Here is a 24,354-nt window from a genome sequence, read left to right as displayed (position 1 = left end):
CTACATGTGTTGTTATAAAGTAGTGAAAGAACAGAACTTTCTTACTGGAAAAACAAGAGAAAAAGACCAAGGAAGGCCAGAATGGCATTTTAAATTGTAATAAACAAAATGCACCATAAACTACACTTGTTCTAAAACAGCTGAAGAACAGGACTTTCTTACTGAAAAACCAGAGAAAGAGACCACTGTTGTCCTCACTTGTTGCAACAAGGAAGGCTAGAATGACATTTTGAATTGCCCTTAATTTTCTTTCTCACACAAGAACACTTCATAGTTCGGCACTTGTTCTTGCACAGAGGTAGCGAAAATGTCCTCAATAAACTTTATAAAATAGAGGAAGGTCAGAACTTTCTTACCAAAAAACAAGATATTAAGACCAGTATTATCTTCACTTGTATTATGGCGCTATTACTGTATGTTATACAGCCCATGACTATTCCCAAATCTGGATAAAGCATCCCTCCTTACACTTAAATATAGCAGCTTACATTCCTTTATCTGCATTGCTCGTGATCTCTGTCCATCTGAGCCCTATCCAGCATTTCTGCAGCTATTTGCCCCCATAGCAGCATGTACATGCAAAAACGCCAGCAGCTGTCTCACGTCTTGAATATCTCAAACAGAAAAAACATGGAGCAATGAGAGGACACACAAGGAATTGTATCTACTATACTGTATGTGTAATGTCTGGAATGCAAGTACTACAAAGTTTTCTTGCATTATATAAAGGGCATGAGGTACACAGTGGGTGTGTTGTGGGAAGCAAGGTTTGTTAATATATCTCTTCATCTGCTGGCTCAGCACTAAGATGAATTTGAGATGCATGTATTATGAGGCTTTGTGCCCAAGTCTACTTTATGGGAATATCTTCCTCATCAGGCTGGAGATGATACTCAAGGTTATAAACTGAGTCTATAAATAAGATTGACATTTCCGGACTTTATATAATAAAGTTCTCCAGACGTGAAATGGCTCTCAGGATGCAGTACAATAGTATATTATAGTATATCCTGAGTATAATAACTCAAACTCAGGACTGGACTTCTTTGGAATTAACTTTGGTATAAAATTCCTTTACCAATGAAAGGTGACAAGCATGAAGATAGGGGATATTCACACAGGGCTTAAACAATTTGCACACAACGGAGCTGAATACTGAATACTGTTTAAAGGTTCCAATAATGTGGTTGGAATTTTAAGAAATCTCATCCTGTGAATCTGTGAAAAACCACAATGTAAATTGACCTGTGGTGTAGATTTTAAATCTATGTCCTGTGAGTTTTCCATAGTGGATTTCACCGTGTGTATGACATAAGGTGAAATCTAATGCTACATCTGCAACAGATCCGCTGCAGAAAATCTGCCCTCTGTAGCCATATCCACAAGGGGGATCCAGCTCAAGAACTGTATTGATGTTACTTTATAAGACATGGGGGAATTTTCTTGTTTCTTCTTAGCATAAGGTGAAAAGGCTGTATCCATATGTTTCTATAGGTAAGAATCATAATATGGGAATGCTAATGAATGCTCACCAATTAAGATCATCAACTCTTCTGCCTGACCAGAGCTAGATGATCTTGTACACACAATGGAGGAGAAAAGTGACAAAGACACTATTGTTTCAGGACTGTGTCACATTAGGCTACTTTCACACTTCCGCTAGCAGGGTCAGTACTAACGCTAGCCCATGTGTGCCGCTGGAAGTCCGCTCCGGATCCCATTCACTATCCGGCCGCAGGACGGCAAGCATGCCGAGAGGCAGTCGGACAAAAACTGCAGGATGCTGCAGTTTTTGTCCGGCCGCCTTCTGGCATGTTTGCCGTGCTGCGGCCACATCTCCCGCCTGCCCCCATTATAGTGAATGGAACCGGAGCGGACTTCCGGCGGCACACATGAGCTAGCATTAGTAAGGATCCGGCAGGCTGATCCCGTGCTGAAGATAGCAACAGACTATTACCGGGGTTGTGCAAGAGAAAATATTCTAAATTTTTCATACTTTTGTAGTTGTATGTAATTACAAATGTAGTATAACCACTGAGTTATTCAATATAATTAAAGATCAGCAAAGTTATCAAAAATTTGATTTGGCTACTTCACTGAAGTTCACAAAGAAATTAGATTTGTTCTGTATTACTTTGTCACGAATTGCATTCCATTGTATGTAGCGGGGCAATAACTGGGAACTGCTATCGCGGGACCCGTCATCATTGAACCCCTCAGGTGCCGCATTCAGGGGTTAATCAGGGGTTAAAAACAAAAAAATACATACTCACCTCATCCATTTGCTTGCGGAGAGGCCATCACGACCATCTTGATTGAAGAAAACGCTCCAAATCTCTTGTGTACAACATGGTATCTGATTTTCATTTTTTATATCAATCATGGGATAACTCTTGCAATCTACCATCAGTCTAATTCACCTCATAAACTGTGTGAGTCTTTGGAAGGCAAAATTACAGTTGTCCCCCTATTTACCCCATCTTCATGATGTATTGTTTAGACTGCTGCGGTGACATCCCATAATCTGCTGCAGCCAACCACTGACTTCAGCAGTGTACTGCATGGGACCACTGAGGCCAGTGATGGGCTGAAGCCATAAAAGGGATGTCAGTGATACAATCCAAACAATACCTCATGGTTGCAGCTAGCGGAAAGGACAAGTGGTGGTGCTAGATAGGAGTGGGCTTGGGAAGTTAAGGTAAGTTTTTTCATTGTTTTAACAGCACCCAGCATATTACATATAAAATGTAACAATTTAGGACAGCCCCTTTAATCTGAATATACATTAGAAACTTTGGCATGCCAAAAAGAGAGATTTAGATCATTTTTGCTCACCATTGTCAAACGATTGAGCTACAGATAGTGACTAAATCAGGCACAGCATCTATGACAAGGTTAATTTGCTGTATTGGATTATTTCCATTGTTAACAAGTGCTGTAGTTAGAAAGTTGTTCATACCAGATGACCAATCTGAATCTCATCTATTGAAGCTCAGATGAGGTCGCAAATCATAGCAACTGTCTGTCAGAATGTTGTCATTTTTAAAGGGGTTGTAGGGGGTACAGATATCTGATCAGTGGGGGTCTAACACCGGGCACTCACACAATTAGCTGTTATAAGCAGCCGTGGAGCTAGAAATTCCACTGTATATGGAGCAGAAGTAGAAGGCGCTATAGACGGTGTAGTTTCTGGCACTGGTAAACTTCCGCTCAGCTCCCCTTCACTTGAATCGGAACTGGACTGTAGTACCCTGGCATGGCCACTACACCATGTACGAAAATGTGCTACATACACAGTATAGTTTCCCGTGAAATGGTTTCCCAAAGAAGCTGATTCATAGGGTCATGGGGTGTTAGATCCCCACTGAGGACAGGTCATCAACATCTGTAGCTCATACAATCACGTTATTCAGAAAATCGCTTAAATACTCAATGTATGGCCAGCTCTAAGGTGTGATTTAATAGTATAATGGGATTCAGATATCTATCTTATCTGTAATGATCTATAATGTTGTTATTTTGAAACCAGTGGAGATTTCTGAAGCTGTCTAGAACAAAAACTGTCTGCCATAGCCAATCACAGCACAGCTTTCAATTCTTATTCTGCACTTGAGAAATGAAAGCTGGGATTGGTTGATATGGGAAACTAAGGCAGTTTTTCTTTTAAACAGTTTCATAATATGGATGTGTAGGTGGGAGTGACAGGAGGAAGCAAGCTGATCAGACTATGTGTCTTGACTGAAAATAATACTGGAGTGTGAGTTAATTTGAGCCCCTGTCAGGCTGTTTTTTCAGCCTGTTTTCATCTTGAAACTGCTGATCAATCACTTAACAGCTTCTCTCGAAATTTCTCTCCTTCATTGCCAGCGATCAGATGAATCAGCCAGACTATGTGAGAGCATGTTCTCATAGGTTCTCCAGCTAATAAAAGACCTTAAGCGTTCGAGCAAGCAAGTTATGTCAAGAGCAACGTTTCCAGTATGCCCTGATGTCAGTTAAACTGATTAGACTCCCTAAAGAGCAATTAGATCTTTCAGCTATTTTTCTCTTAAAAACATAAAAATGACTCTGTGGTTTCTTATTATTTCTGGGGAAGCAAAATGACAATCAAACTGGACATCATTACAGCTCCAGCTGGAGTCATCACCCAGATTTAACAGACCGTGTATGGCTGATATTCCTATTTATGCAGTGAGACATGCCTTGACTCCACAGAGTCACCAGGAAGATTTGCCATCCAAGTCCCAAATTAAAGCAGCAAACATATGGGACCTATAGGACGGCCACTTTGTCACATACATGCCTACTTTCCTGGGAATGTCCATGAGACTCCCCCAAAAAAGAAGCTCTCCTAGATTCTTGGATCAGTTGACTTCTTCCTAAATAAAAAGTGACCCCTTAAAGGTTGCAATATGACTGACACTTTAAAGGGGCATCACAGCTGACACTATTGTAAGGACATTGTGGCTTTCATCATTATGGATGCATTATGAGTGGGACTTTTATGACTGTTCTGTTAAGCATTTTCTGGGATTTAGAAGTCATCTGCAGTAGTCATGATGATACAAAGGCATTACACTGTGGGCAGTGGTAATGCAGCCTATATTTTAAGGAATGGGGCATATTCAGTACCCCACACCTGGGGGTACCTGCAAAGTTAGTTTTTTTATATAATGGTTGTAATGTTAATGCTATTTACTGTACACGCGGTTGAGCTCCAGCATGAGCCAGGCAAGGCCAGAGTTAAGAATCTCGCCCCCCCATCTCTGGAGCTCAGGGTGTGGGTTGGCTTCACCACCTGGCGGAAGGAAGAAGGAGCAGTCTCCATGTGCTCCTCTCCCATACACTCCAGCTCCAGGCCCTAGAGCCTCGGTAAACTCCACAAGCTCCAGGAGATGTAGGCAAGCAAGAACTAAAGGAGGAGAATTTGCATGGCTACAGAGAGAGAGAAAGAGCAAGAGAGATAGCAAGGTAATTCAGCTTAAGGTAATCCAGATCCTGCTGCTAAAACACCCTATGCACCGCAGACTAGAGGACACTACAGCCAAAGTTGCCAGAATATAATTGCTAGCTAGAGATCCCAGTAACAGAGACTTCAGCAAGAGAGGGGGTAACTAGAGGGCCAATGCTACAACCATCTGCCTAGCTCATGCTTGGACATCTGGAAATATTTTGTACTGTCAGATGTACTGCAACTCCTATTATACATGCAGTAAAGAGAGACTCTTATGTTTCATTGGGGCTGGTCTCAAACTCTTTTGACACCTTATGCTGGCATTGCATCTTCTACACGTGCCCTGCCCAGCACACACATGACAATTACCACCATGGGCACCCCCCAAGCTACCATCAGGCAGGGAGCCCACAGTTACAGGGAGTTCCCCGGGAGAACACAGTAATGTAAAAAATTAAAATCAGACCTCACATAGTACATGTAAAAGCTAGAACCAGCCCTGTTCCTCACATGGATCCAGAGATCTCCACATTTCATTGCTCTGCTTGATTTACCGTGTTTTTCGCTTTATAAGACGCACCCGATGTTTAAGAGGAGGAAAATAAGAAAAAAAATATTTTTCATCAGACCCCATATCAGATCCTTAGATCAGACCCCATAAATATCAGGACATCAAATCAGACCCCCATAAATATCAGGACATCTCAGGACGTCAGATCAGGCCCCCATATCAGGACATCACATCTGACCAACCTTATCAGGACATCACATCAGCCCTCCATGTCAGAACCCCATCAGACCTCAGATCAGCCCACATTGTCAGACACCCATCAGACCTCAGATCAGCCTTCAATGTTAGACCCTCATCAGACCTCAGATCATCCGACATTGTCAGACCCCCATCAGACTTCAGATCAGCCATCAATGTTAGACCCCATGAGACCTCAGATCAGATTCAAATAAAAACCTCCTCTAACTTATCCTGCACCGCGGCTCTTCACCTCCGGCAGAAGTTGTGCTCTCCTGTCTTCCCGGACTGTACTGCTATGTTACCTAACTGCGTGCTCTACGTGGTAAGGACAGTGAATCGCCGGCCCCAGCAAGGAAGTCCAGGGAGGGTGAGTACTACAAGTGCTTGCGGCGCTTTGCTCCCAACTCCCGGCAACTAATTCATACTAGTAAGCGCTTCCATAATGGAAGCGCTCACTAGTATTCGCTTGATAAGACGCACGGTCGTTTTCCCCCCACTTTTGGGGAAAATAAAGTGCATCTTATAAAGCGAAAAATATATCAAGCTGAACAGCTCAAGGGGAGTGTCTTTTCTGCAACAGCTCAGGAGGCAGTTGAAGGATGAAATTGAGCATTTGCGGCCTTCTCAGTGAGCAAGACAAAGAAATATGAAAAAAAAAAACAGCAGTTGGCACTATACAGTTACACTTTATTGAATAACTCAGTGGCTATGCTAAATTTTTTATTACATGCAATTGCGAAAGTATTCGAATCCAGGTGCTGATTTCAAAACTGTAGAATATTTTTCATGGGACAACCCCTTTAACTGTCTTGACTCAAGGGAGCAATGGACTGAGGGAGTACAGCTTGATACATCATCATCAGGCCACCAACACTTAGGGGCTCACTGCATATATGTCTAAAAAATGTATTAGGGCACAGTATCTGGTGTTAAAGCTGGCATGGTTGCGGTTCACAAGTAACTTTATAAGGACTTTCCTGAAGGACCATCATTTCCAAGGGTACAGCTGCACAAGTGGGGAGCCAGTTGCAAGTGACAGACTCTAATGAAGCCAGGGAAGTATCTATAGGGGAAGCAGCTGCTTTGGGGCCCAAACCCAGAAGGGGCCCATCCAGGAGGAGGAATAAAAGATTTAATTGTCACGGCCCCCTCAACAGTACCACACATTGACATTATATACAGTGACACTGTAGCAAAGGGAAGGAGCAGTTGTCGGGCCTGGTCTGATAGAGCGATCTTGACTAGACACAGGAGTGGGGTTTGTGATTCGCTGAAAATGTAACAGACAAATTTTCTGTTACCACTACTAGACATAGCAGTGGTACATCACACCCTAAAATTGGTGAATTTCACCCGAAAATGTAACAGACAAATTTTTTTTTTGTTTAACCTGTCTACTAGGTATAGCAGTGGTACATCACACCCAAAAATTGTTGAATTTGAACCGAAAATGTAACTGACAATTTATTTTTATTTTTTTACCTGTCTACTAGGTATAGCAGTGGTACATCACACCCAAAAATTTGTGAATTTCACCCGAAAATGTAACTGACAAATATATATATTTTTTTTACCTATCTAGTAGGTATAGCAATGGTACATCACACCCAAAAAATTGGTGAATATCACCCGAAAATTTAACAGACAAAGTAGTGAAGTGACATAAAATAAAATACGTACAAATAAAAAAAAAAAGATTTATGAGGTGGAGTTCCATATGGAGTAGGAGTTTGAGGAGGCGGTGGACGTAGCGGTGTAGGTGGAAGCGGCGGAGGAGGAGGACGAGGTAGCCAACACTGGTTTTTGGTTAAAATTTAAAAAAATAAATTAAATTAGGATACACTCCAAAAGAGTGTGAAATATCCAAAATACAAGAATGAGCAATTGCGCTGCAGTATAACAATTACTGGTTAAGGCCGGTATACATGTCTATTCTGCACAAGGTACAGACAAGTCCTGTGGGATCCATGCCTGGTTCATTTTAATGAATGTGAGCTTGTCCACATTGGCTGTGGACAGACGGCTGCGCTTGTCTGTGATGACGCCCCCGCCGTGTTAAACACACGTTCAGATAATACACTGGCTGCAGGGCAGGCCAGCACCTTCAAGGCGTAAAGGGCAAGCTCAGGCCATGTGCCCAATTTGGAGACCCAGAAGTTGAAGGAGGCAGACCCGTCATTCAGTACGTGTAGGCGTGTGCACACATACTGCTCCACCATGTTGGTGAAATGCTGCCTCCTGCTAAGACGTTCCATATCAGCTGGTGGTGCTGGTTGTTGTGGCATGCTGTCAAAGCTTTTCCACATTTCGGCCATGCTAACCCTGCCTTCTGAGGTGCTGGCGGTACCCCAGCTGTGTTGGCGACCTCTTCCTCTGCCTTCGCCTTGTGCTTCCACTGTGCCCCCGCTGTCAGGTGGGAATGCCACCAGCAGCGCGTCTACCAGCGTGCGCTTGTACTCGCGCATCTTGCGATCATGCTCCAGTGACGGAATTAAGGACGGTACATTGTCCTTGTAACAGGGATCCAGCAGCGCGGCCACCCAGTAATCAGCAGAAGTTAGAATGTGGGCAACTCGGCGGTCGTTGCGGAGACACTGCAGCATGTAATCGCTCATGTGTGCCAAGCTGCCCAGAGGAAACGAAAAGCTGTCTTCTATGGGAGGTGTATCGTCTGTGTCCTCTGTATCCCCCCAGCCACGCACCAGTGATGGCCATGAGCTGGTCTGAGTGCCACCCTGCTGTGAACATGGTTCATCCTCCTCCATCTCCTCCTCATCCTCCACCTCGTCATCCTCCAGAACTGTGCCCTTGCTGGACAATAGTGTACCTGACGTTTGTGGGTGCAGGAACCCAGCCTCGGAGCCACTTGTGAATGACTGGCCGTAAACCCTATGAAATGATCCCTCTTCCTCCTCCTCCTTCTCCTGTGCCACATCCTCTTCCATCATCGCCAGCAGCGTTTTTTCAAGGAGGCATAGAAGTGGGATAGTTACGCTGAGAACGGCGTTATCGGCACTGGCCATGTTGGTGGAGTACTCGAAACAGCACAACAAGGAACACAGGTCTCGCATGGAGGCCCAGTCATTGGTGGTGAAGTAGTGCTGTTCCTCACGTTGCATATGAGGCAGTGAGCAGGAAGGCCGAAGTTACGCTGAAGCGCTGACAGGCGAGCAGCAGCAGGGTGAGAACGCCGAAAGCGCGCACAGACGGCTCGCACTTTATGCAGCAGCTCTGACATATCGGGGTAATTTTTAAGGAATCTCTGCACCACCAAATTCAGCACATGCACCAGGCAAGGGATGTGCGTCAAACCGCCTAGTCCCAGAGCTGCTATGAGATTTTGCCCATTATCGCACACCACAAGGCCGGGCTTGAGGCTCACTGGCACCAACCACTCATCGGTCTGTTGTTCAAAGCCCATCCACAGCTCCTGTGCGGTGTGGGGTTTGTCCCCCAAACAGATAAGTTTTAAAACTGCCTGCTGTCGTTTACCCCTGGCTATGCTGAAGTTGGTGGTGAAGGTGTTAAGCTGACCGGATGAGGAGCCGGTAGAGGATGATGAAGCGGAGTAGAAGGAGGAAGCAACAGGAGGCAAACTGAAGCACCCTGCAATCCTCGGTGGTGGAAGGACATGCGCCAAACTGCTATCCGCCTCAGGCCCAGCCGCCACTGCATTTACCCAGTGTGCTGTTATGGAGATATAACGTCCCTGACCGTGCTTACTGGTCCACGTATCCGTAGAGAGGTGCACCTTGCCACAGATGGCGTTTCGCAGTGCACACCTGATTTTGTCCCCTACTTGGTTGTACAGGGAAAAGTAGTGGCGGCTGGGCACGACGTACTGTGGGACAGCTACCGCCATAAGGCCTTTAAAACTCTCCGTCTTCACCAGACGGAATGACAGCATTTCAAAGGCCAGTAATTTAGAAATGCTGGCATTCAGGGCTAGGGATCACGGGTGGGTAGGGGGGTACTTCCTCTTCCTCTCCAGTATTTGGGAGATAGAGAGCTGAATGCTTCCGTGGGACATTGTGGAGATGCTTGGTGACCCAGGTGTTGGTGTTGCTGGCAGATCCTCTGTTTGCGGGGTGGCAGGTGGCACTGTCATTTCAGAGGTGGATGAAGAGGCCGAGACTGCAGCAGAAGAGGAAGCAGGAGGAGCCAGAGACCTTTCTTGGTTTTCGAGGTGTCTACTCCACTGCAGCTCGTGCTTAGCACTTAAATGTCTGGCCATGCAGGTTGGGCTCAGGTTGAGAACGTTTATGCCTCGCTTCAGGCTCTGATTGCAAACCACTCGTGTCTTGTCGTCAGCACATTGTCTGAAGAACTGCCCGCCAGCGAACTCATTGGAGCTGGCTTTGGTGTGCTCGGTCCTTTGCTGCGGTGGGCAGTAGCAGGTGTTCTGTCTAGAAGACGGCCGCTCCGCTTTTGCACCCTGCTCCCTCTTCTGCTGTGCTGGTGGCTCTGTGCAACCACCGCCTCTTCCTCCGAACTACATCGGTCACTCGCATGACGTTGATTCCATGTGGGGTCGAGGACCTCATCGTCCTCCACATCATCTTCCACCCAGTCTTCACCCCTGCCCTCCTTGTTGGTCTGCACACTTTCGGAAGCCCCAGCAGTTGGCACCTGTGTTTCGTCATCATCCGAGACGTGCTGCGATGGTCCTCCCATGTACTCATCTTAAAACATAAGTGGTTGGTCATCGGTGCACTCAATCTCTCCACCTTCTGGGGCAGGGATAGGTGGATGGCCCTGGGAAACCCTGCTAACAGAGTCATCAATAAGCAGAAGAGTCTGCTGCATGACTTGGGGCTCAGACTGCTTGGCTGATTTGCAAGGGGTTGAGGTGAAAGACTGATGGACATCGGCTGCAGGCGCCAACTCTGATATTTCAGCAGGAGACTGGGTGGGAGACAATGTGAAAAAACTGGAGGCACTATCAGCAACCCAATCTACTATCACCTGTAGTTGTTCAGGCCTCACCATTCGTAGAGCCGCATTAGGCCCGACCAAATACCGCTGCAGGTTCTGTCGCCTACTCTCACCTGAGGAAGGGGTTTAACTTGTGTGTGTAGCTGGCACAGATCGACCACGTCCTCCCCCTGCAACAGGAGCTCCACCAGCTGCACCACAATCTGGGCCACGTCCCTTATTTGACGCTCTCCTCATATTTTTCAAATTTAGGATCTTGACCCTAAATGGCTGTATTTCAAATAACTTAATAGAACCACAGTATGTTAAGGGTGTATCTCACACGCCCTGATCCAGAATAGGCCGCAATTAAAGATTTGTGCCCAAAATGGCTGTATTTCAAATAACTTAATAGAACCACAGTATGTAAAGGGTGTATCTCACACGCCCTGATCCGGACTAGGCCGCAATAAAAGATTTGTGCCCAAAATGGGTGTTTGTTTAATGACTGAATAGAACCACAGTATGTAAAGGGTGTATCTCACACGCCCTGATCCAGACTAGGCCGCAATTAAAGATTTGTGCCCAAAATGGCTGTATTTCAAATAACTGAATAGAACCACAGTATGTAAAGGGTGTATCTCACAATGACATATGCAGCAAAGGCTGCAAAATAAACTTTTTTGACCAAAACGGGTGTTTGTTTAATAACTGAATATGACAGCAGTATATAACCCTTGAATTTCACACGTGCTGATGCTGCAAGGCTAGAAAAATTTAGTTTTTTGCCCAAAAAAGGGTGTTTTATTAATATAAGAATATAACCACAGTATCTTTATGGTGTATCTCACACTGACTGATCCAGACTAGGCCGTAATTAAAGATTTGTGCCCAAAATGGCTGTATTTCAAATAACTGAATAGAACCACAGTACGTAAAGGGTGTATCTCACAATGACATGCAGAAAAGACTGCAAAATAAACTTTTTGCCCAAAACGGGTGTTTGTTTAATAACTGAATATGACAGCAGTATATAATCCTTGAATTTCACACGTGCTGATGGTGCAAGGCCAGAAAAATTATGTGTTTTGCCCAAAAAAGGGTGTTTTATTAATATAAGAATATAACCACAGTATCTAAATGGTGTATCTCACACCGACTGATTCAGACTAGGCCGCAATTAAAGATTTGTGCCCAAAATGGCTGTATTTCAAATAACTGAATAGAACCACAGTATGTAAAGGGTGTATCTCACAATGACATATGCAGCAAAGGCTGCAAAATAAACTTTTTTGCCCAAAACGGGTGTTTGTTTAATAACTGAATATGGAAGCTGTATATAACCCTTGAATTTCAAACGTGCTGATACTGCAAGGGCTGTAAAATAGTGGATTTTGCCAAAAAAGGGTGTTTTTAAAAACCCAGAAAATTATGGCTTTAGTTCTAGATTAAATTGAACACTGACTAATCCAGATGTTGGATATTGCCAAATAAGTGGGGGTTTTTTACTAACTCAATATGAAAGCTGTAATTAACCCTTGAATTTCACACGTGCTGATGCTGCAAGGGCTGTAAAATTGTGTATTTTGGCAAAAAAGTGTGTTTTTAAAAACCCAGAAAATTATGGCTGTAGTTCTAGATTAAATTGAACACTGACTAATCCAGATGTTGGATATTGCCAAATAAGTGTTTTTTTTTTATTAACTCAATATGAAAGCTGTAATTAACCCTTGAATTTCACACGTGCTGATGCTGCAAGGGCTGTAAAATTGTGTATTTTGGCAAAAAAGTGTGTTTTTAAAAACCCAGAAAATTATGGCTTTATTTCTAGCTTAAATTGCACACTGACTAATCCTGCAAATGCACCAGATGTTGTATATTGCCAAAAAAGGGTGATTTTTTAAAACCAGATTATTAGTGCAGTTTTTAAAGCTTGGATTTCAATGTCACAAAAGCTCAGATGCAGTGCTGGTGCACTGAGCTTGCATAAAATGGCCGCCGCCCAACTAACTAACAAACGGATAAAAGTTGTTTTTTTCTGTCACTGGGCTCAGGGCAGGGTAAAAAGATTGTGCCCTGCACCCACAAAACTAAATGTATGTAGATCGCTGAGTTAGATTCCAGTTCTGAACAAAGATTCTCTCCTATTCTCTCCCTGAAATCACCAGCAGCATCCTCCCCCTACACTAGTAACAGCAGAGTGACGTGCAGCGCTACGTGACTCAAACTTATATAGAGGCTGGGTCACATGCTGCACTGGCCAATCACAGCCATGCCATTAGTAAGCATGGCTGTGATGGCTTCTAAGGTCAAACAGTTAAACGCTTGTTGATTGGCTGCTCTGCAGCCTTTCAAAAAGCGCTAAGAAATCGCCAAACACCGAAACCGAACCAAACTTTTACTAAAATGTTCGGGTTCGTGGTCCAAAAATCCTAAAGTTCGGTATGAACCCCAACTTTACAGTTCGGGTTCGCTCAACCCTATTTATGACGAGGCCTGCTCCATAAATTAAGTGCGTCCATGTGTAAAATAAAAAAAAACATAAAAATAAGGACAAAACAAAAAAAAAGAAAAGAAAAAACAATGCTACTAGTAGTCCACGCCACAGTTCCTCCCTTTTCTCTGGTTAACTAATAAAAAATAATATATTGAAAAATGTTGCATACAAAAATTGTAAAGGTGGTTTGTTCAAAACATTTTTTTTTTTTTTGTATTTAGCAGCTAAAAAGGGAGTTGGCCCAGCCAAGAAAGCGGCAAAGCCAGCAGAGGAACCAAAACCTGCTCCAGCTGAAGAAACAAAAGAAGCTGAACAACCACCTCCAGCTCCACCTGCTGAAGTTCCTCAATCCTCAGTCCCAGAGGAAACTTCAGATGAAGCATCTAAAGAGGAGCAAAGAGGTAATGAAACGCATGTTAATATCATTAGTTGGAGCAAATGATTTAAGTTTTTTGGACTGTAAATTTAGACATATTTGGTTTAGAGAATTCATTTTGAAAACAATATTTTCCTTTGAAAACGCCATACTACAACTTTGTGTACATACATTGTACTAAATTTCTGGATTTATTTTTTTATTTTTTAGCCATATCATCAGGCAAAGTTTTTTTCCACATTCATATTACTGTAAAACTTTGAACAATACATAATGCTTGGCTTTATATAGACAGATTCCCTATCAGGTTCAAGTAAATAAAATTGAAGGATGGTGATAGTACAAACTAATGGTTTGAAGTCAGTTGACTGTAGAGTATCATAATAAGATTGACCATTAAAAGTCATCTTGAATGTAAATTTTGAGTCTCATTTTTAACCTTAAAATATTTTGTAAATATATTTTATTATATCATTTTTATTATGTGACCTTCCAGGTAGAATGTCACTTTTCTTTAAAAGCAGAAGCTAAGCAGCTGTATCCAGCGCTGGCATTTCATATAAATGGAAACATTTGGGTAGATATATTAAGCTTATTTTGCACCAGAATATCGTGCCTGCGCCATTTTTATTAAATGTGTCTAGATCTGTGGTATTGTCTTACAAAGTGGTGTATTATCTTTGTGTAAGGCAGTCTCATAAAACACACCACAAGATGCCTATTTGTAAAACATTATAGCAGATTTGCTAAAATTATTACACTTTTCACTGTCTAAGAATCCAGTCTTAATATTAAACAAATTTGCAATTCTGGCACATGAACAGAAGGCGCAAAGTAGGGCTAGATAGAAAGTTGGCAGAGAAGTTGACTTGCAGACAGTAATGTCTAGCATGTCGTAAATGGGTAGAAATTATTGCGCACTCACTTATAAATGATAAAACTAGTGTATACCCCAAATTCTGGTGCAAATAAAATAAGATTCTAGGTGCACATACATTAATATATCTCCCCATTATTCCATAGTTCAGACCAAGGGTGTTGCTAGGCACCAATACAGCATATTCTGCAAATCCCAATCTAGCACATACTGCCATCCCCAATACAGTGCTTGCTGCTACTTCCCCCATTGCAATACCTGTTGTACCTAATAATGTGCCTTCTAGGTGTTCTCTTTACTGTGCCTACTGCTGCTGTCCTCAGTATTGTGCTTATAGCCATCACAATACTGTGCCTGCAGTTCTGCCCCCAAGTACTGTGCCTGCTGCTGTGGGCCCAAGTTCTGTACCTACTGCTTTTCCCCATAAACTATGCCTGCTGCTATGCTAATATATACTGTACCTGCTGTGTTTTCAAGTACTGTGCCTGCTGCTATGCCCCCATATGATGTGCCTGCTGCTGTGTCCTGAAGTACTGTGCCTGCTGCTGTGCTCACATATACTGTGCCTGCTGCTATGCTCTCATATGATGTGCCTGCTGCTGTGCTCTCATATGATGTGCCTGCTGCTGTGTCCTGAATTACTGTGCCTGCTGCTGTGCTCACATATACTGTGCATTCTGCTATGTCCTCAAGTACTGTGCCTGCTGCTATGCTCTCATATACTGTGCCTGCCGCTGTGTCCCCAAGTATTGTGCCTGCTGCTATGCCCCATACACTGTGCCTGCTGTTGTACTTCTCAATATTCAGTAGTGTTCCTGCTCCAGAGGTTGGTGCCTCTCAATGCTATGCCTCTCTGTACTATTCCATGTAATAGACATGTAGCGTCATCTAAGAAGAAATGATTATCACTTTCTCCTCCAGGCAGTGTACAGCTAAAAGCTTAGATAGTATTCTGCATTGTAAAAACATAGATATAATCAAATTATTTGGGTAAAATACCCTGGCCCAGTGCACCTGATGCATAGATATCACTGCTACAGAATACAGTTTCCTTGCATGGATCACAGAGGGTATAGAATATTAGTCTATATACCCTGTGTGGCCCCTAATACTAGAATCAGCACAGTCTTCTCCAAAGAGCAAGCAAATGGAAGCAAGTGCCGTCATTCACCACCCTCTTTACACTGCAACAATGGGGAAAAGACCCAGCACTTTATTAGGTAAGTATAACATTTGAATTTTTTCATGTAAAGTTGTAAGCAAACAAACTGAAAAAAAAGGCGTGGTATTAAACAGGCAGGAAGTGCTCAAACCCATATGCAGTTGTGCATGTATATACAGGGGAGCAAATCCTGCACTTGTGGCCCGTTGCTAATGGTGATCCTCAGCAAAAATGCATACAGTGGAGGATGCCCGCAGCGGACCACAAGTACCACAATAAACATCCTACACAAGATAGCAATTATGTGGATGTAATAACCAATATAACAATATAATAATAGCAAAGACAGGTACACTGTGCGGACTTTCTAAACCCTCAAACTGATGTTAAAATTGAGAGATTAGCCAACATATCCTACTGTGGAGGACATGTCTGAGACCGAGCACCGCGCCAAGGTTTCTCAAGTAGCTCAGGTCCTAACACTCACCTACCTGTGCCATGTGGGCAATACCAGGGGCCAGTGGGCGAATTACAGGAGCGTGAGGTCCGACTCACAGACAACTCACCAGTTACCTCCAGCATGTAACCATGCTAGCAATGGGAGAAGGGAGGAGTCTGCGAGTCCAACTCAAGACTGGCTGATATGTCCCAGGCCTCACAGGTGCACCTAAATATAGCCTGTGGATGAAAAACAGGCTCATTTAAATTGGAGTTTTAACACCTCCAGGCATCTCTATATGCAAACAAACTTAAAAAAATGGCGTGGTATTAAACAGGTAGGAAGTGCTCAAACCCATATGCAGTTGTGCATGTATATACAGGGGAGCAAATCCTGCACTTGTGACCCATTGCTAATGGCAATTCCCAGCAAAAATGCATACAGTGGAGGATGCCCACAGCGGACCACAAGTACCACAATAGACATCCTACACAAGATAGCAATTATGTGGATGTAATAACCAATATAACAATATAATAATAGCAAAGACAGGTGCACTCTGCGGACTTTCTAAACCCTCAAACTGATGTTAAAATTGAGAGATTAGCCAACATATCCTACTGTGGAGGACATGTCTGAGCCCGAGCACCACGCCAAGGTTTCTCAAGTTGTAAACCTACACATGCTAAATTGCAGTGTAAATCTAAAATGGAACTCCTATCCCCTTAATTTAATATTACTAGAGCCCTTTCTAGACAAAATCATGCAGCGGCCATGATCTTTATAAAAGGAATGTCATTTTTAACCCTTTCATGACTGGGTCTAAAAAAGGACCCTAACTTTTTTATTTGTTGGACTACTAATATAATTTTTGCAATGCTTAGGACTTTTTATTAACATGGTTTTAAAAAGTAATTTTTTTTTCAAATTATAGCTTTTTATTTTTTTAAATATCAAAACTGAAACAAAAATTAATTATTGCAAAGGGTTCATTATTTTGTGGTGATCATTTTGATATATAACATGTATAGGTTTGTTAGCGATGGCATTTTTTATTTATATTCTTTATTATCTTTTTGCTTATTTAATTTATTTTTGGCACAAAATATATCCCTGAAGAGGTCATAAAAATACCTCTGGAGCACACAAATTTTTTTTTTACTTGCACTATTTCCACTGTAACTGGGGCATCAACATGAGCCCCAGTTATAGTGGTAAACAGCCCCCTGTGGGGGCATTACACACAGGCAGAGCTGATCAGGGTCTCCTTAGACCCTGCAGCTCTGCTCCTGGCCCGAGACACCCGGCAGGTCCAATAGAGGAAGCGGCTCAGCTACTTCCTGCTCTCGCTCCCTGTGCTCATGTACCCCTCTCCTGCTGGGACCGGAGAAGGCAAAAGTTGTAATAAATTGCTCCTGACTTCTCCTCAGGGTCTCCACTGTGTCTAACAGCCAGGACCCGACCTGCTTCTGCTAAATTGCAGGAGCTTTATTCCCAACACTGTACAGCGCTGGGATTAAAGAGCCTACAGAACATTTATATACATGCTATCTGCACGCGGTATGTGCAGATAGGACGTATGTAGTCAGTGGGCAGTCATGAAATGGTTAATAATCTGTGAGTAAACCACAGCTATAAGAGTGGCCTCACATTGAAAATGGTGTTTGATCTGAAGGCAGCATGTTACAGAGCAGAAGAAGCTGAGCAGATTTATATACAGCTTTGTGGGAAAAGATTCAATATAACCTGCAATTTATTCATTTAAATTCCTGTTCATTCTGGGCTTTGAAATCAGGGAGGCGGACCTATCAGTGATTGACAGCTATCTCTGTATAGTCATAGAGGGAAGGCTGTCATCACTGATAGGACCGCCTCCTGGACTTCAAAGCCCAGAATGAGCAGGAATATAAATTAATAAATTATAAGTTATACTGAATCTTTACCACAAAACTGTATATCCATTTGCCCAGCTCTTCCTGCTCTATAACAGCCTGCCTGTAGATTAATTAGCATTTTCATGGTGACATGTGTCTAGGTAATTTTCTAATTCACAATATCGGCATAACTTCCTGTCCTCTCTACATTACATACAGTACAGAGTCTGATCTATACCTAGATCCTGGGAGGAGATTTAAAGGGATACTCCAGCCAAATAAGAAAGGCTGTTTGTGAGATACAAATGTTGTAAAAAAAAAAAAAAAAAACATCTCCTGGATCCTATCCACTGCTGTTCTGAAGGGGCCAAAGTTCCTGCGGCTCTTCACTTCCTGCTCCTATCTGCACACCACATGGCTGGGACTGACACTCAGCCTATCACTGCAGCCTGTGATTGGCTGAGCAGCATGCGCAGTCATTTCCTGCTGTGTGGAGACAGAAACAGGAAGTGGAGAACAGTGGGGACCTTGGCATCTTCAGAACAGAATATAAGAATAGTCTTTTTTTTTTTTTTATACCATTTGTATCCCCCCTTTTTATTTGGCTGAATAAACCTTTAACCCATCAGCATGTTTTCAGATATGGGAGGAAACCAGGGAACTTACAGAAAACGATTTGGAGAACGTATCATTTTCATGGACAATAGATGTTGTCCCTCGTCACATTTGAACTTGGGAACATAAAACTGATTGTCCAAATTTCTGTGCCTTCAAATGGTCTTTGACTACAGGCTTCCATAAATTTGGCTGCAGTGTGAGATAAAAGGCGGCCTTTCAAAGCAAATCACTAAGCAAAAGTGTAGAGTCAATGACTTATATCCTCAATCAGGACTAATATTAGGCCTGAAGATAGGAATATTTTTCATTTGCTGTTTATTCAAGGTTTTAAAAATCCAACAGGACAGACTCATCAATCTTCTTGCTAGATTCTAGAAATAAAGTTGAGAAACTCACAGACTAACAGCTCTTTTACATTGGCCGAGGGTAAGGAGGACCCGGCTCTGAACTCCTTCTTCCGTCCCAAAGTGAGTCATTTATCAAACTGGTGTAAAGTAGAACTGGCTTAGTTGCCCGTAGCAACCAATCAGATTCCACCTTTCATTTTTGACAGCTCATTTTTTTAAAATTAAAATGTATTCTCCTTAATAAAAAAAATCATAACTTTTTTTTTTTTAAATCCGGGGCATTATACTTTACGTTCTTTACATGCCTCTCATCAATTTGGCACATCCTCCCACTGGCTGTGCGACAGTCTAAAATCTACAACAGCCTCCTAGCTGCCTTAGATTTCTGTCTTTATTCACGCAAGAAAAGAAAGGCGTGAATGTGGCTGCGACACCCTTCCCTTCCTTTCGCTACGCTCCCTTTTCTCGACACTTCTGAAAAGTGGCATGAAGGGGGAAAAGTCGCAGTGCTGCAAATATGGAGTGCAAGAGAATTTGCAACTTTTTTACGCCACTATTGTGGGGTAAATCACATAATAAATGTCCCCATTGTACCCTGGCACCTATCATACACAGTCTCCCCCCGATTCCATGGGGCACTTGACAACTGCCTACTCATTTTGGCCCTGCTTACACCTTATCCTAATAAAATGTCCACTATATCAATACTCAATAATGTCGTCAGAGGTCACACCACATTTTCTGTGTGAGCTATTTTTAAAAGAATATTTATTGTACTCAGTTTTTATGTTGTCTTTATTTGAATAAATCTGTTTTATCTGAATGCACTGGTGTTGAAGGTACTGCTACAGCATGTTTTATATGTGCGTTGCGTCTTTTTGTTTCATTGTATGTAATGTAAATGTGATGTACGTGTATTTTGTTTGTGCTATTGAATAGTTTGTCATTGTCATCTTTTTATTGGTTGTGTGGTTTGTGTGTCTTTAGTAACTATGATGCTATAGTAGCCAACGGTGCCAATTTTACAGGAACTGTCCCTGATTTTCAGAGACAATCCTGGCAAATTTGATGCAAATGAGCAGGGCCTGTGTAAGCCGCACCGAGAAGTGGTGAGGCTATTCTATGGGCAAGGTTAAAATTTCCAGGATTTTGCCAACAAGGTCGGTACGTATGCAGTGTCACACACTGAACCTAATTTAAAGCCTACCTCTACTGTAGCAATAAGTATTACATACTGTATTATACCCCTGCCCTCACCCTTAATGTTCTTAAAGGGTCACTAACTTTTCAAAAAACTTTTGATATGTCACAGAGCACTTCTCTTCCCTTGTTCAAGGGATCGGTGGGGGTCTCATGCTCAGTTTTTTGAAAGGTTAATGACCCTTTAATGTATTATGCAGACTCTGATTACCAACCACTTGACTTCCTGTCTGGTTAACTAATATTCCAGTAAAAGTAACTACACAAGTAAGTTTTATCTGCTATATACCTGTCTCTTCCTGCTGTACAGACATGTTGCAGGACACTTCAGTTCATAGAAATTATGACAAGCATGGCCTTAGATACAGGGTTGCAGATACAGAAGTTGAATCCAGACCCTCGTGCTTCAGAGGGCCCAAAGGTTTCTTTGCCACCTATGAAGATGTCCATATTATAAATGGCATATAGTAGGTTGAGGTCATTGTTACAAATTTTGCATTCAATCCTGAAGCTTCAAGGTACATCTCAAGTCTGGCTGCATCAGAATCAAGACAAAAACATCAAGACAAGAGGAACAAGGAAGCAGAAAGAAGAAAGATGGAAGCCATGCTGTATGGAAAGGTGTGAGAGAGACATTGCATAAAGAGTCAAGAAGAACAATTCAAATGTTTTTTCAAACTCATGTGACATTCCATTTAATTAGATGAACAATTTTGTGTGAAAGTTCCACCATGGAAGTTATCAGACAAGCATTACGCAAGAGGAGCCAAGAGATGTACACGTGCCAAACCGTATTTGATTATTCTATATAAATCTACATTTGGCATTGTAATCACAGCATTTGTCTTACTAGAAATGCCATTGACATGGATATTATGGAGTTATTGTTTTATGGGTATTTTACGTATAAATAGTAAATTGCTGTGATACAAAAAAATCTTAACATCTTAGGCTCTGTTCAGACCTCATTTCTGGTTATGTACGGTTACATATGGTGTATTCGCCGGGAAAATCCTCCCAAGTATATGGCCAATGCATACTGTTTTAATGTATTCCAAAAGAACACATGCCAAGCCTATAGAAATCTATGAATATATTCCGAATTTACATCAGGGTGATTTCCTGGTGTATATGCGTAATGTTCAATACACATGCGAACAGATTATTAGTTACTTATATGATGCTTAGCCTTAAAGCTCCCTTTAGTTCAAGATGCCTAGCCATCTGTCTACACTATTTGCAGTACAATAGACTGTTTATCCATAGTACACGGACTTGTTTTAGCCCTTTTATTGGAACCAACCAAGTATTACGGGGCACATTTATTAAGACCGGTGCTTTAAATGCCGGTCTTAGTAAAGCCCTAAGCTAGTGGTGGTTCCGCTGAAGTTATGAAGAGGCGCTGGCTTCTTCATAACTTCAGTGAATCCTGTGCCAGTTCTAAATGTAAGACAGCTTCCGAGTATTTTAGAGTGATAAATGACCCTCTATGTCTCTCTAGTATACAGAGGAAATTCTATACAGTTTAGAGTCACACTTGTAACCAGTCAGTGCTGCACCTTGCCATCTTCATCTAGTGGGGTTGGGTACGGCTGCCATACTGACAGATGTTTAGGATGTATATCTTTCAGGGACTAGCTTTGCTCTTATATACTCACATTTCCCCAAACAGCTACACCATGGTCCATATTATGGGCAGCACTGCTATCTAACTTTTAAAACTTAAAGGGGGTTATCCCATGATAAACTTAAAAAGTGAAAACCAGACATCATTTAGTAAATGACAATCTCTTTCTAACAAAGCTAGAACCAGCCCTGTACCTCACATGGATCCAGAGATCTCCCCATTCATTGATCCAATATTGTTCTGCTGCATTTATTTCTGTCTAGAAGATAAGGGGGTGTGCCATTTCGCAGACGACATGACCTTTTTCCTAAAGCTCCCTCCCTGTAAATGTCACAGAAGGTCTGGCTGGTGACAGTCAAAGGATGGATCTGAGCATGTGCGTCTACCTCAGTGCCATAGGTTCGCCACCACTGTTATAGGGTATACCATCAGGGCAGCTAAGGGCAGTATACCTGTCAAAGTCCATCTCAACCTACATTCGCACTGAGGGCAACAGAAACTAGTGACTGAGACTCTGACTGAAGCATTGGGTCACTTATATTGTTTGACCCAGTCCTTCTTAATGTGCCTCTCCAGCGTATCCTGAGCGCTGGAGTCTTCTCAATGCAATTCACAAGCTCAGGATTACTCATATTCATGAGCTGCTCACCTTCTCTATCTTCCCACCACTCGTAGCTGTCTTCCTATACACAATATAGGAAATAAAGCTCCTAATCATCTTCCAGAAGGAAGACCTACAGATCATGAATATCTGATCCTCAGAGCTCAGGTCCTGCTGGAGCTCCTAGCCAGGGTTTTTAAAAAAACAACTGGGCAAAAAAGTAAGTGACCCAATGTTTCAATCAAAGTCTCTCAAATAGGGCAGCATAAAACTGGTGACATATCACTTAAAGGGTTGTCCCACAAAAAATATTCTACAGTTTTCAAACCAGCACTTGGATCTAAATACTTTTGTAATTGCATGTAATTAAAAATGTTGTATAGCCCCAGAGCTATTGAATAAAATATATCTGTATAGTAACACTTATTTTCTTATTTCTTTGTCCTGCTCACTGAGAAGTCCGCACATGCTCAGTTTCATCCTTCAACTGCCTCCTGAGCTGTGATAGGGAGAGCTGAGACACGTCCCCTTAGCTACAGGAGAAAAGACACTCCCCTGAGCTGTCAGCTTGATATAAATTTAGTAGAGCAATGAATGGGGGGATCTTTGGATCCATGTGTGGTACAGGGCTGGTTCTAGCTTTGTTAGAAAGACATTGTCATGTACTCTATGATCTTCATTTCTTACATTAATCATCAGATAACCTCTTCAAATATGTCCTTTTTTAATATCTTGCCTTCTTTTTAGCTATATGTCTAAAAGCTAAATTTTACGGACCATCCAATAAATACCCCAACCATGGGATGATTACTTCTTCAACTAATGAAGCCTTTGGCATTACTAATACATAACCTACATAGAAAATGCCAGACCGCTAGTACTGATTAAATTCTTTATTACAAAAAATCACAATTAAATAAATCAAAATTAAGTACATGCATGATTAAAAGAATTGGTACAGGAGATAAAAGACAGCATCACTGGAGGAAACATACAGTGGACGCAGGTCCTACTTAGTCCAACATGATTATTCACTAAAGTGCATATGTAGGATTCAATTGAAAGCAGGACATAGGAAAATTACCCATACTGTGTCTCCTCCAGGTTGGTGCCATCCTGGAGGAGACACAGTATGGGTAATTTTCCTATGTCCTGCTTTCAATTGAATCCTACATATGCACTTTAGTGAATAATCATGTTGGACTAAGTAGGACCTGCGTCCACTGTATGTTTCCTCCAGTGATGCCGTCTTTTATCTCCTGTACCAATTCTTTTAATCATGCATGTACTTAATTGTGATTTATTCAATTGTGATTTTTTGTAATAAAGAATTTAATCAGTACTAGCGGTCTGGCATTTTCTATGTAGGTTATATTTTACGGACCAGTAAACTTAGGAAAAACTAGGCTGATATTTTCTACAGGTAGGAGAGGACAGTTATATATTTCCTTAATGTGGTGCACCCTCAGAATATAAAAGTTAGAAACTACATACCAAAGTCTTGACCAACTATTGGGTCTACTGAAAAATTAAGAGGTGCATGTTATGTAAAAGGAAAGAGCTACAATAAATTACAACTGCTTAGAATATGTTACTGGCTGTGCTGTGTATATTGTTTGCTGATTACAGATAAGCTAAAACATGGGCTCATGGAATCAGGGCACTCTGCATTAAGAGTATGGAATCCATGTAGTACTTACGTAAATAAACTCAACGGAAGAGGTACGGTACTTCCCAGCACATCAATGCATTACAGATTCCCCACTGATTTCATTTATTACTTTCCCCTATGGAGAACTGAATACTGTGACAGACAGTGGGACACCATGTCTGATTAATTTGTTTGTAATGGGCTATTTTAACTGTAAAGGATAACCGAAAGAGGACAATTTAAGATATGTCTTTAAAAGGTATGGACACCTTTGTACTGATTTTTTTTTATTGTTCATCTGCAAAATGAGGGAACTTTGTAAATAATCTTAACTAAAATTTCCAACGAGTTCACTTTTGCAGAGTGTGTCTAAGTCCTTCACCTCACTGCTGGCGGTTCTGAATCTCCATCAGAGCACTGTTCCTCTTTTTGATGACTCTCTGCTCTTCCCTCCATATTTTCCAGT

General features: G+C 42.1%; 2 protein-coding genes across 6 annotated transcripts in view; both read left to right on the top strand.

Moving 5' to 3' along the window:
• LOC121001740 (myosin-binding protein C, fast-type-like) overlaps positions 1–24,354 on the top strand; it is a 607,494-nt gene that overhangs the window by 24,411 nt on the left and 558,729 nt on the right. The window lies entirely within an intron of this gene.
• LOC121001720 (myosin-binding protein C, fast-type-like) overlaps positions 1–24,354 on the top strand; it is a 272,071-nt gene that overhangs the window by 24,476 nt on the left and 223,241 nt on the right. For 2 of the 3 annotated variants that reach the window (XM_040432923.1, XM_040432909.1), the window contains exon 2: positions 13,338–13,517. In XM_040432923.1, the coding sequence (XP_040288857.1) occupies positions 13,338–13,517 (180 nt within the window). The remainder of the gene's footprint in view (positions 1–13,337; positions 13,518–24,354) is intronic. The other variant, XM_040432918.1, reaches the window with a different exon arrangement.

Source organism: Bufo bufo, chromosome 1 (genome assembly GCF_905171765.1).
Source record: "Bufo bufo chromosome 1, aBufBuf1.1, whole genome shotgun sequence".
NCBI classification, from domain to species: Eukaryota; Metazoa; Chordata; class Amphibia; order Anura; family Bufonidae; genus Bufo; species Bufo bufo.
Note: the sequence above shows the minus strand (reverse complement) of the source record. Positions and strands in the feature narration are given on the sequence as shown.